This window comes from Panthera pardus, unplaced genomic scaffold, assembly GCF_024362965.1.
Source record: "Panthera pardus isolate Hobbes unplaced genomic scaffold, ASM2436296v1 HiC_scaffold_17, whole genome shotgun sequence".
Taxonomy (NCBI): Eukaryota; Metazoa; Chordata; class Mammalia; order Carnivora; family Felidae; genus Panthera; species Panthera pardus.
The window spans coordinates 29,713,804-29,726,946 of record NW_026526732.1 but is presented as its reverse complement, the minus strand read 5'-3'; the positions used below and the strand labels follow the sequence as shown (position 1 = coordinate 29,726,946).

The 13,143-nt window shown below is 36.2% G+C and overlaps 1 protein-coding gene and 1 long non-coding RNA gene across 11 annotated transcripts in view; both read right to left on the bottom strand.

Moving 5' to 3' along the window:
• The window catches only part of AHI1 (Abelson helper integration site 1), a 208,127-nt gene that overhangs the window by 163,373 nt on the left and 31,611 nt on the right, over positions 1–13,143 (bottom strand). For all 10 annotated transcript variants that reach the window (XR_008422886.1, XR_008422887.1, XM_053904459.1 and 7 more), the window contains 4 exons: positions 11,655–11,750; positions 6,791–6,976; positions 5,265–5,417; positions 456–588 (listed from right to left, as the gene is read on the bottom strand). Coding sequence is in view for 8 of the 10 variants with exons in the window: in XM_053904459.1 (XP_053760434.1) it covers positions 456–588; positions 5,265–5,417; positions 6,791–6,976; positions 11,655–11,750 (568 nt within the window). In the remaining 2 variants the exon portion in view is untranslated. The remainder of the gene's footprint in view (positions 1–455; positions 589–5,264; positions 5,418–6,790; positions 6,977–11,654; positions 11,751–13,143) is intronic.
• LOC128777643 (uncharacterized) lies at positions 7,657–10,401 on the bottom strand. Its single transcript, XR_008422888.1, has 2 exons — positions 10,362–10,401; positions 7,657–10,281 (listed from the first exon to the last, which is right to left on the bottom strand). It is a non-coding gene; the product is annotated as an uncharacterized LOC128777643 (long non-coding RNA).

Genomic DNA, 13,143 nt, shown 5'->3' with positions numbered 1-13,143 from the left:
TATTTTTTTTAGAAGCAATTTGAGAGTGGGTTTTGGGCCACTGCTGACTTCTCTACCATAATGAGAAGTCATTCTCTAGATACTCCTGAGCCAGATGTAACCCTTCTAATGCATATGAAATTCAAAGGCTTTCATAATTTAAATTATCACTGTTACCAACTGACCATAATGGACTAGAATTCCTCATGAGATTTATTAATGCCTGCACATTTCTAAATTTCTATTTTAAAATAGAAAATGCTTACAAAAATCCTCCTGCATGTTTTAAAAGTAAACTTACCATCCTTCATTTGGTCATTCTCTCTACTCCTGAACATAAATTTTATAGAAAGCTGTAAAATTATTGTTAAAAAACTGGAGGATTACTCAAATTAAGATTTCAATGAATTTTAAAAACTAAACAATGTCTTCCACATAGACTTCGATCAGATTAAACAGGCAGAATTATTACTCACAAATAATCGGATATCCGTCCCTGCTAGCACAGGCTGCTGCTAATATTCTTCCGTTGTGAGAGAAAGCAAGACAAAAACATCCGCGTTCTCCTGCATTTAGTGAGAAGAGGTGCTTGTTTGGAATACGGCAAGCCTAAGAAAACACATATTAAGAAAAATAAGAAACATTAAAATATGAAGGCTAGTTGTTGATTCAATTACTAAGTGGTAGAGCTTTTTTTTTTTTTTTTTTTTTTTTAAGTCCCTCTACTGTGATGCAGAGAAAGAGAAAAGCAAGTAAACAGAATGATGGAAAACTATAGTAAATTATTTTACTTCCTAAAGAGGGAATCAGTTCTCCATAAAATAAAGTCAATTTATACTCAATAAATTGAGTACTAGCACTTAATTCACCTAAACTACGAAGCAATAATGCCATCATCTGGTACTCTAAAGTTGTCACTACTGCACAAAAGATATAGCCACGCACAAAAAAATGTCATATCAGATCTTTATTCCATGACACCTAATAAGTGATATTTGCTGAACCTCAACTAATTCTGAGACCATAAATGCCCTATAGGGTCTAGCTTAAGCCCAGAATGTATGAATGCTCATTTTCTCTCTTTTTCTCTCCTAAAATCATCATCATTTGTGGCTGCCTTCCGAAAGGTACTTTCAAAGTAATCAATCACCTCTTGTTGGTTTCTTCTTCATTAATTTTATTAAAATTTCTTCGTTAATTTTTATGAATTACCAGACGAACCCAAAACTTTCCATGTATAATATCTACTGTAGAAAATACTACTTTTATTTGTCCTAGTTCTACTTCTTCCAAACTTTCGTGAGCCTTAGTTCTTGTTATACTGAAAGTTCAATTAAACGTATATCGGACCCTTACTATATGCTACAAACGTGGTACTACCTCACAAATGTCTTTTAATATGTTCATCACAGCACCTGTAAGTAACCATTATTTCTACATACAGTTAATAAGGATTATTCAGAGGGTCAAGTGCAACTTGCCGGGCCCAGTCAAAGACTATTAGCTCAAGAGTCTGCCTTCTGGACAGGTACCAGGTACGTCACAAGTAGCACCAAGATTCAGCAGCATTATTAGCAGGCAGCATTACAAGCAGCGACTAGGAAAGTGGAATATTCAACAGACATTTCTTAGGTGTCAACAAGGTAGTGGACACCACGCTACCCATCTTTGCCCTCCATTCTCCATCCGCACATTTTAGAAAAGGAGGGGTGATAAAAAAGGATAAAAATTGAAGGAAAAATCAGGAGGTTTTATAAGCATTTGCTGCCGGCAGTAGATGCGGCTGAGGAAAACTCTGCCACACCACCAAAGTAAAATCACTGAAGCTACTACAATCTTCTTTGTATGACCAGGGTTTGGCACTGTACTAGAAGAGGCACTCAATGAACAATTAATAATAAAGGTCTTGCACATCTTTGACTCTTCTCCCTTCTTTCCTACCTGTCAGTCATTAAATTATGCTGGTTTTTGTTCTATCTTTCTCTTGTATTCATCCCATATTTTTCCTTTTTGTCACCATTATCCCAAGGTTAGACCCTTTTCCCCTCACACATTAATGACTACAACTGCCTTGTAGTGGGACTCTCTCATTCTGATGTATCCTACCTCAAGATCTCCAACATGCCATGCCAGAATTAATTTGTTCTAAAATATGGTTATGAAGTACTATTATGCTTGTCTCCTACCCAAAAACTTTCCATTACTTCTCACATCCCACACAGTCAAGTATTGGGCTACCATTAGTGATACTCTACATCGTGGGCCCAATCAATCATACCACTTTATCTCTTATGCAAACTCTGGTTTCCAGCCAGCCATTTTTAAAACAATGTTTATTTACTTATTTTGAGAGAGAGAGGAAGAGAGAGCACAGGGGAAGGGCAGAGAGATAGGGAGAGAAAGATGCCCAAGCAGGCTCTGGTCAGCACGGAGCCCGATGTGGGGCTCAAACCCACGAACTGCGAGATTATGACCTGAGCAGAAATCAAGAGTCAGAGGCTTAACCAACTGAGCAACCCAGGTGCCCAATCCAGCCTGCCAAATTTCTGAGTGCCTGAATACAAGAGGTCCATTCCCATTTATTTACAACTTTGCCCCCATATTGAAACACCCTTCCCTGTCCCTCTTCACCCACCCCTAACTTGGCTGCCTTTAAAGTCTATTTCAAGCTCCCCCAACCTGTGGAATGAACCCTTCTTCCACCACTCCAGCTCACCTTCTTCATACCTGCAATTCTCAAATTGTTTTAGTTTCAGGATGGCTTCAGAGTCTTTAAAGAATTTTGAAGACCCCAAAAAACTTCTATGTGGATATAACCATATTTATCATATTAGAAATTACAATTGAGAAATTTAAAGAACATTTCTTAATTCATTGAAAAAAATAACAAATAGCTAACCTATTAAATGTCAACATAAAGATGTTAGTCTTTTATGAAAAATAACTACATAAAATGAATTGTTCCACACTTTTGAAAAACTCTTTAATATCTTGCTTAATAAAAGACAGCCAAATGTTCATAATTGCTTCTGCTGTCACTCTCTTGTGCTATCACGTATCACTTAGTCTCTGGAAAACTCCAGTGTATACTTAAGGGAGAACAAAAGTGAAGAAGATAAACTAAATCATTATGAAGTAATCAGAATCATTACAATTCTATTATGAAAATTAGGTGACTTTGTAGACGCCCTGAAAGGGTCTCAGAACTTCCAGCAGTTCCTAAATCGCACTCTGCAATTATCATCAGAACTGCCTTTCCTCAAGACTTGTCTGCAGTACACCTGACAGCGAACAACACGGCAACTGTCTCCTGCTTCCCCAACGAATGCTGAAGGTCTCCAAGAGCACAGTCTAATGTTACTCTATCATTATTATTATGTTCAAAGTATTTTATTATTTTTTTTACTTTAGAGAGAGAGTGTGAACCAGGGAGAGGGGCAGAGGGAGGAGGAGAGGGAGGGAGGAGGAGAGGGAGGGAGGGGGAGAGGGAGGGAGGGAGAGAGAGAGAGGGAGAGGGAGAGGGGGAGAGAGGGAGAGGGGGAGAGAGAGAGAGAGAGAGAGAGAAAGAGAGAGAGAGAGAATCTCAAGCAGTCTCTACATTCAGTGTGGAGCCTGATATGGGGCTCAACCCCATGACTCTGGGATCATGACCTGAGCCAAAATCAAGAGACAGATACTCAACTGACTGACCACCCACTCGTTCCATATTCAAAGTATTTTAAAACGACTTTAAGATGTATCTGTGAAATGGGACTCAAAAAGAAAGTCAAATGTGATGCAAAATACAGAAAGTAAAAAAGTCTATGAAGGTAATTATTCTTATATATATATTGAATGTTTGGATAAATTAAGATTTTGGATAAACTGCACCTGGCAATGTCTCAGATGTACAGAATGAACCACTCCACTCTTTGTGGAAATAAGTAAGAGATCTGCAAAACTGTATCAACAATGTTTCTTGCTACTGTAAAATATGCTAACCAGAAAGGAAAACATTAATAAAAGCTTAAATATTACTCAACTTGTGGTAGAAAAATATGCATGTATATATATCTCCATCAAAATGTGATTCAAGAAGAAGCTGGGAATTAAAAAATAAATCTCATGAACCCATTAAAAAATCCATTTTTTAATAAAATCCATTTTACTAAGAAAACCCATTATGAGATTTACTTCTTATAAACATCAGAAATCTGTTGTTTTATTGCTGTTATGGGTTGAACTGTGTCTCCCAAAATTCATAGTTGAAACCCTAACTCTAGTAACTCAGAATATTTATATTCTAATAATAATATTTGGAGATAAAAATCTCTAAAGAGTTGATTACATTAAAATAAGGTTTTGTTTGTTTTTCTTAGGGTGGGGTCCTAAACTACTAAGACTACTGTCCTCACAAGAAGAAAAGACACCATGGATGAACACACACAGAGAAAAGACCATGAAAAGGCAGCAAGATGGCAGCCATTTGCCAGCCAAGGAGAAAGGCCTCAGAGTAAACCAACCCTTAACCCTGGGACTTTAGCCTCCAGAACTATGAGGAGGTAAGCTTATGCTGTTTAAGCCCCCCCCCCCCCCCCCCCCCCCGCAGTCTGTGGTATTTCTTTATCACAGCTCCAGCCAACTGATAGAAAAAACCCAGGTCCCTAACAAAGAACCTAAGATAGTGCTTTTATTTTTATTTTTTTAAAATGCTTTTATTTATTTTTGAGAGAGAGGGCATGAGCAGGAGCAGGGGGAAGGACAGAGAGAAAGGGGAACAGAAGATCTGAAGCGGGCTCTGTGCTGACAGCAAGGAGCCGGACCTGGGGCTGGAACTCACAGTAATATCATGACCTGAGCTGAAGCTGGATGCTTAACCAAGCCACCCAGGAGCCCCAAGATAATGCTTTCATAAAGCACATGATATGCACTCTCTATTATTAGTTGCCAAGTGAATTAATGAAAAGACAAGATTGTGGTAAAAAAAAACAGGGATAATCTGAGAGTTTTAAGTAGCAAGCTAGTTACCCTCAGAACTGTTGGAGCTTTTAAAGTAAGTAAGGACGGGGAGCCTGGGTGGCTCAGTCGGTTGAGCGTCCGACTTCGGCTCAGGTCATGATCTCACAGCTTGTGGGTTTGAGCCCCGCGTCGGGCTCTGTGCTGACTGCTCAGCACATTCCCCCATTCATGCTCTGTCTCTCTCTGTCTCAAAAATAAATAAACGTTAAAAAAAAAAAATTAAAAAAAAAAAAAAAAAAGTAAGTAAGGACACCTCTAAATGAATCAAGAATAATTCAACACTTCACCTGCCCAGGTAGTCGTTTCCACTTCACCACTTCCTTGGAATCTTCTAGTCCAGGTTCTGCATCTAAGGAACTGGCCTCGTGGTGTCGTTCATAGTGCACTGGTTTACCTTTTTCCTCCTGAAGAGCCACCATAGAATGGTAAGACGGCTTTATCTAAATATGTATAGAAGTTGAGAAAATGTTAAGTATTGATTTAATCTTTTTCTCTTTTCTAGCACACAGGGTTTTTTAAATATTGAAACAAACAATATGGAAATGTTTTCAAAATGTAATTCAGAAAAACATTCTATTTTTATGTACATTATTCTAAATAAGATGAAGGGAACTTGAAATTGTAGTTCTATAAAACCAAAAAGCCTAGAAGTTGGGAGGAAAAAAACAATTCCGATGGTTGCATGAAATGGTTTTAATAATTCTATCCCTTTGTTTTTGCCTCTTCACCAACACCTACCAGATGTTATTTCACAGCTCTGATATACAATGGTATCTCTCCCCTTAATATGGCAAAACTGATACCCTAAAGACCTAAAGTTTTTAAATTGTGCTTTTCTTAAGAAGAGACTTAACTCCATTCAAATCAATGCAAACCAACCCTGTGGTCACAACTTACAATATCAATTACAAAATATCCAACTGTTCTGAAATGTCTCATTGCAAATAAGACAAAAACAAAAATTTTGTTTTAGAGCCAATTCTTTGCTAAAGTCATTCATAGTTTTAATCTATGGAAAACAGCAGCAGAAACATTTACTGATTATTTGAATAATATCGTGAAAAGTGTGCCTATAAATCATGGTACTGCAAATGCCTGGACCAAATCTAGCTTGCTGTTTTTGTCAATAAAGTTTTACTGGAACATATCCATACCCATCTGTTAGCATTGCCTACATATGTGTTATGTACCTACTTTTACGCTACAAAGACAAAGTAGTTCCAACAAAAACTATATGACCTACAAAGTCTAAAATATTAACTATTTGGTCCTTTACAGAAAATATTGGTCAACTCCTACTTCATATCATTTTTTATGTTTAATTTTTAAAAACGAGTATTATTTTTAAAAATTCTCCTAACACTGAAACTTTTATTTAGTACTAAAAAATTCGTTTAAGTGTCTTTTTTTTTTTTTTTTTTTTTTTTTTTTTTGAGAGAGAGAGAGAGCAAGAGAGGGCACACAAACTGGGGAGGGGGAAGAGGGAGAGGTCTAGAGGAAGAGAGAGGATCTTAAGCAGGTTCCATACCCAACACAGAGCCCAATGTGGGGTTTGATCCTATGACCCTGAGATCATGACTTCAGCCAAAATCAAGTGTTGCATGCTCAACTGACTGAGCCACCCAGGCACCGCCATTTAAGTATCTTTTAAAATATAAGCTAGCATAGGCTTAATACATAGCTGTTGAAAGTACTTTTATATTCCAGAAATCAATTAAAATAATTTTAGAGACCTTATCTTTCTAGAAATGGAAAATGTTACCATTTAATTTCAACAATGGAGAACATATATTTATATGTGCTATTAACTTACACATTCTGGAACTTTCAGTCCTCTTACAGTTACGTACAATGTTGATGGGTACCAATTTCTTGGGTGTTTTGACCACCATTCAAAAACCTCAACAACATTTAATTGGTATCGAGGCTTAGTAGGTGGGTAATACAGCTGCAAACGAAGTTTTGAATTGATGTTTACATTTCCATTGGCTCCGAGAAGCTTAAAATAAAAATTCATATAAAATATTACTTTCACTGAAAATAAATATATCCAGTAAAGCAATAGTACAAGTCAAAAACTCATTGAAGAAAAAAAAAAGATTAATATGGCATGATGAAATTCCTTAGAGATATAAAGCAAAGAATACTGAATTGGTTAAACACAATTCCCGATCATCTCAGCAAAAGGTAACCCAAACAACTTTTTACATATTTTCTTGATAGCCATCTGGCATGTACAAATTCAGGCTGTTGGTAAAGCACTTACATTACTGTGCCAGATGTTACTTTGCACAAAGGAGGTGATCAAAACACCTTTGTTTGTAATAACAATGATAAAATTAAAATGTGTATTATTTAAACACAGAAACAAATTTTCCATTTGTATCAGTTTTTTAACGGGAACATTTTAATGTTTTAATTTTCAAAAAGTCAAAATCATTTTCAAAGAGTAATTAACATAAAGGCATTCATTACATTAAAAAATATTTTAATCTACCTTCTTAAAAAAGTTTATTCAATAAAAAAACTTATTAAAACAACTTATACTTAAGTAAATGGAGATGCTTATGAGAAAAATAAAAATCTTACCAACTCAAAATAGGTCCTCTTTTACCAGACCATGACTCTAAGTTGAAGATGTCTGTTTTCTTTTTTTTTTTTTAAGTTTGTTTATTTTGAGAGAGAGAGAGAGAGAGACAGAGATAGAGAACCTGAGCAGGGGAGAGAATCCCATGCAGGCTCCACACTGCCAGCGCAGAGCCCAACACAGGGCTCAATCTCATGAACCCTGAGATCATGACCTGAGCCAAAATCAAGAGTCAGACGCTGAACCAATTGAGCCACTCAGGCGCCCCAGAAAATGTCTTTGTTAGCCGTTGTGTCCTCTACAAATTAGGAGTAGAAACAGTTTGGAGCTTTTGCAGCAGTTCAGACAGAACATGAAGGTGACAAACTAAGAGAACAGGGACTGGGTGCAGGGAATATACTGAGTAGCTGTTCCTGACTGCTGCAACTTGGAAAGGAGAAAAAGGGAAGATTCAAGAAAAACTCAAAGGTAGTGCTGTCCAACAGAACTTTCTGTGATGATAGGACTATTCTACATTTGTGGTCCTCAATACAACATACACTAGTCATCTATGGCTATCAAGCACTTGAAGTGTGGCTAGCACAACTGTGGGACTCAATTTTTAATTATATTTAATTTTAATTAATTAATTTGAATTCTAATAGCCACACGTGATTTGTGGCTACCAAAATGAACAGTGTGGCTCTAAGGCTGTAAACGTGGGAGACTGGGCTGATGGCAACACTATCAACTGAAGTAGCAGATACAGAAGGGGTAAAGAATATAGGTAGAATGTTCAGACTATAGGAGTCTAGATATTTATGGGTCATCCAAGTTGAAATGTCTGAAATGTGAGGCAGAAGCAGGAAAAGTGGGTCTAAGAAAGGCAGATCAAAGCTGAAACTATGAGTAGGAGTGACATTAAAGAGGTAAGTGGAAGACCATGCCAGAAACTGAAGGATGAGTACAGGGAAAATGAAGGAAACCAAGAAAACAGAGGTTCGAGAGAGTGATGGATCAAACACACATAGGTGTGATTAAAAAAACCTAAAGTGTTCACTCAATAAAGTGGCAAATAGAAGTCACTGATTCATTTGGAGATGTTTGCATAGCTGAAACAAAATCCAGATTGTAGTCTGTTCAGGAATGAAGCATCAATAAAGAAACAGAGCTGACAAAAATATAGCCTATCTCATCCCTAGCCTTCTAGGGAAGAATGTAAAGTCAATGGAGGTCGTAAGCTGAGAGTTGATGTTATGATATATAGGGGTAAACAACAGTTTCAATAGAGTGATAGAGTTGTTCAGTAATTAAATAGTAAGCTCTCAAGACTCCCTTCATAAATCCTACTCCTGTCTTAAGCTTATCATAAGGGAATAATATTTTAAGGAGATATTATTCCCCAGATTCTAAATCAAACTTTCCTATAGGTTGTTTTAATACCCACCAGGCAATCTAGTTTATACTAGTATGATGATTAGCATGAGTAAATGACTACAATCCAGCCAACATCCTGCTATTAGTAGAACTTGGATAAATAAAGCTTTATTAAATTTAAAAGAATGGTAATATATATGTGCTAAATGAATTGAAAGTACCCTTAACTGAGAATCTGTATCTGGATAAGGGTCCTTTGGGTTTATTTGAACCCCTGTATAACTTTACAATATCCTAGGACATTCCTGGACCCAATGGTATAGGTATTAACACATTTAAATTTTAACTTAATCCATGCTACTTTCAAAGATGGATTTTTCCTAGTCACTGTTTCCATACATTTGTTCATTTTCTCAATAGACATTCACCATACACTTTCTGTGTACCACTAATAGGCTGGGAGCTAGTGGTAATTATGCAAGAGAGATTTTCAAGAGAGTAGTATGTCAAATGCAAAGAGATATGGTAAAATAAGGACTAAAGCATATTCAACAAATTTGCCAAAAAGAAGTTCCTGGTGATTTTGAAAAACTTACAATCTAATGAAGGGAATACATAAGTGTTATAATACAGGAAATACATAGAATACTTTACCCTTTATAGGGGGTGGAGAGGAGAGAATTCCTGATTTGCCATTTCTGCCAATGGCATAAAATGGATAAATAAAAACCTATGTGACATTTAAAGGGAAAAGGCTATGAGACATTATTGTTTCCCAAGTGCAGTTCGTAGTAAATACTGTAGTTCTGCACAAAAATTAGCATAAAAGGAACGAAAGTACTTTCTAGTAAGACCACACAATGACAGTATTTACTATGTGAAAGTAACCTTTTTTTATTTGTTTTGGCTTTTGCATTATTTTTCGCTCTAAATCAGTTTGGGGGGGGGGAGGCATATAAAAAAATTTTTAACATGTTACAAAAGGGTGATTTTAGAAGGTGCATTGGACCAACTGATTCCTAAGTCCACTTTAGAATAACTTCCTCCCACAGCCAATCTGGCTGCCTTATAGCAGGCAGTCAGACTATACCTCTTCTAAAGACTCTCTATAACCCCCAATGAGGATTAAGTGCCTTACCTGGGTTTTCACACCATCCACTCTATAGCACATAATCACATAAGTAATATGGTTTTTAAAAAAATTTTTTTAACATTTATTTATTGCTGAGAGACCAAGAGACAGAGCACAAGCAGGGGAGGGACAGAGAGACAGGGAGACACAGAATCTCAAGCAGGCTCCAGCTCTGAGCTGTCAACACGGAGCCTGATGTGGGGCTCAAACCCACAAACCGTGACATGACCTGATCTCAAGCAGGCTCCAGCTCTGAGCTGTCAACACGGAGCCTGATGTGGGGCTCAAACCCACAAACCGTGACATGACCTGAGCTGAAGGCGGACACTTAACCAACTGAGACACCCAGGTGCCCAATATGTGTATACAGAAACTGAACTGGAGGGTAAGGACAATGTCTAATTTATCTATGAATGCTCTGTATTCAGCAGAGTGCCTGGCATTTCACAGACACTTAAAGCTTTATTGAATGGATGGATGCAAAAATGGAAAAGTTTTATAAAGTGTACAAAATAGGTTAATTTCAAGATGTTTTGTAACTCATTTATATTTGAAGTCAGAAATAGAGGATACCAGGAATAAAAGAATTTTTAACCTTATAATTATAAATTATATAAATTATGATTTATATATAATATATAAATTTACATGAATTTATATATAATATATATAAATTACATAAAATATAAAATTATAAAATTCCCCTTTTGTAAAAACCAACCTATCCATGTCTTTTATGTCTGCTGAAACACTCAAAAGACACCATCATTTCCTACCTAGATTACTGTTAACAATTTTTAACCTTAATCTTCCAGTACATATATCTGCACCCTCTCAAATCATCCTCCACCAAGCAAAGTAATCTTTCGAAAACATAAATCAAATTATTTTACCCCTTTGTTTAAAATCCTATAATGGCTTCCCATTGCTCTTTAGAATTCCACAATGGCTTTCTGTTCCTATAATGGCTTCAAAGACCTTGCATAGTCAAGACTCTGTCTACGTCAGCAATCTTTTCAGACACCATTTCCACCCTCAGTCTCTGTCCTCCAAAATCAGCGGCCTTTTGGTTATCTGAGTACATCCCGCTCCTCCCAACATCAGGGTCACTGCATATATGGTACCTTCTACCTACCTACAACTCTCTCTCCCACTGCCACCATCTAGCTAATACTCAGGTTCAACCTCTCTTCTTTAGGAAACCTTTCTGTGACCTCCACACAGTATTTACAAAAATTGCAAGGAATGATAAATTGTATAATCAATTATTTTATATCTCCTTTTCTTGCTAGAAAATGAAATCTACAAGGTCAAAGAGTTTATCTTCTTTTTCACTGACTAGAAAAGTTGCTGGCACACAGACAGTATCTTTTTCAATACTACATACTCAGAACCAAATAGTGTATCTGGCACATACTACATGCTCAATGAATATTTAAGAACCTGAATGAGTATGCTCTAAGCTTGAATTAGCAATTCTTCTCCACTGCAATCTTGCCTCACATCACAACTCCCTATATGAAAGCAAAGTGACTTGGGGAAATGTAGCCAATCAGATTTGAAGATGATTTTTAAAGCATTTAAAATGGGTGAAAAACATACCTTGAGAAATGCCCAGGCAATTTTCCGAAAGCCACATTCTTGACTTTGAATTTCAGAGTTATTCTTAATTTCATCCATGCTTAAGAAATCAAGAATCTGTAAATAGGTACAAAAAATTACTTCAGAGAATACTAGCCTACATGAAATTTAATATTTTCTAGTAAAATATTATTGAAATTAAAAGAATAATTAGTATACTTCACAGATGTTTTCTTCACATGGAAGAGAAGCATTTCTTATCTCATTTCATTCACCTTTAAGTTAACTCATTCTGTCAGTGAGGGTCCATTTTTTTGACCACTTTTATCTTTTATTAATAAATCATTTATTAAGAATTATTTCACATCCAAGACCAAATATTAAGTATCTCAAATATAGTCTAGGCACAAATACACCAAGCACAGAATTCTTAGGCTTTGATTGATTGATTGATTAATGTCTGAGAGCAACTTCAAAAGATTGTTTAAAAAACCTGAGATCTGATCTCTGGGTCCTTCCTTGGATCACTTTCCTGAAGTTAGGGATTTTTCTCTTTGGATATGTGTTGTCATTAGGCTCTCAAGAGGATTTCTTTCATATCTCCATTCTGTCTGGATGTTCAGACTCATGGATGTGGACCCAAGCTGCCACAGACACTATCCGTGCTCTAGGTACTTGTCAGAGACGATCACTTAGAACTACCTGGTACTTTTCAAGAGCTCAGCTGAGATAGCAAGTCTTTACAGATTGCTTAAAAAATGATTTTAAAGACTTCTAATAGATACCAAATTGTCCTCAATAAACACTTAAAAAGCTGAAGTCAAAAAGTAGTTTTGACAATAACATTATGTTAAAACTTAAGAAGCAACAAAAAATGTCATAATCCAACAATCTTTCTTAAATCTACTAATCTTACTAAAATAAATGTGAATGAGCATTATAACAAATGACAAATTTCTATGACAAAGAAAAAGTTCCTTGACATACAAGTTACATCACTTTTTAAAAAAATCACAACTTTGTGTACATCACACAACATAATCACAGAATGTAAATAGTGTTTATATAATAAACATATATAGATCATATGAAAGTTAAAGATCAGAAAAACATGTAATTCCACAAAATCAGTCATTGGTGCTCGTCACATCTTGCTGTTCCACTGCTAAAATTCTGCATCTTGCTTAAATGGGAAGAGAGGTTTCTCCACTTCCCTGGGCTTATGGAGAGATGACATGAAGAAGAGAAATGTGTATTTCAGGTTTAAATCACCTTCAAAAACAAATTACCTACACCTAAAATTGGAGTAACTTTGGGGAAATATTTCCTTTACACTCTGAACCTTGATTTCCTTTGCTGGAAAAAAATCAGAATAACAAGTCAACTCAAAGGCCATCTATTCCATAAAACTTTCCCTGACTGCTCTGACTCTGCACTAACCCTCCACATCAAAGAAGTTCTACTTCCTCTTGGTTATATATTACACTGTCTTAGCTAAGCGATCTCTATT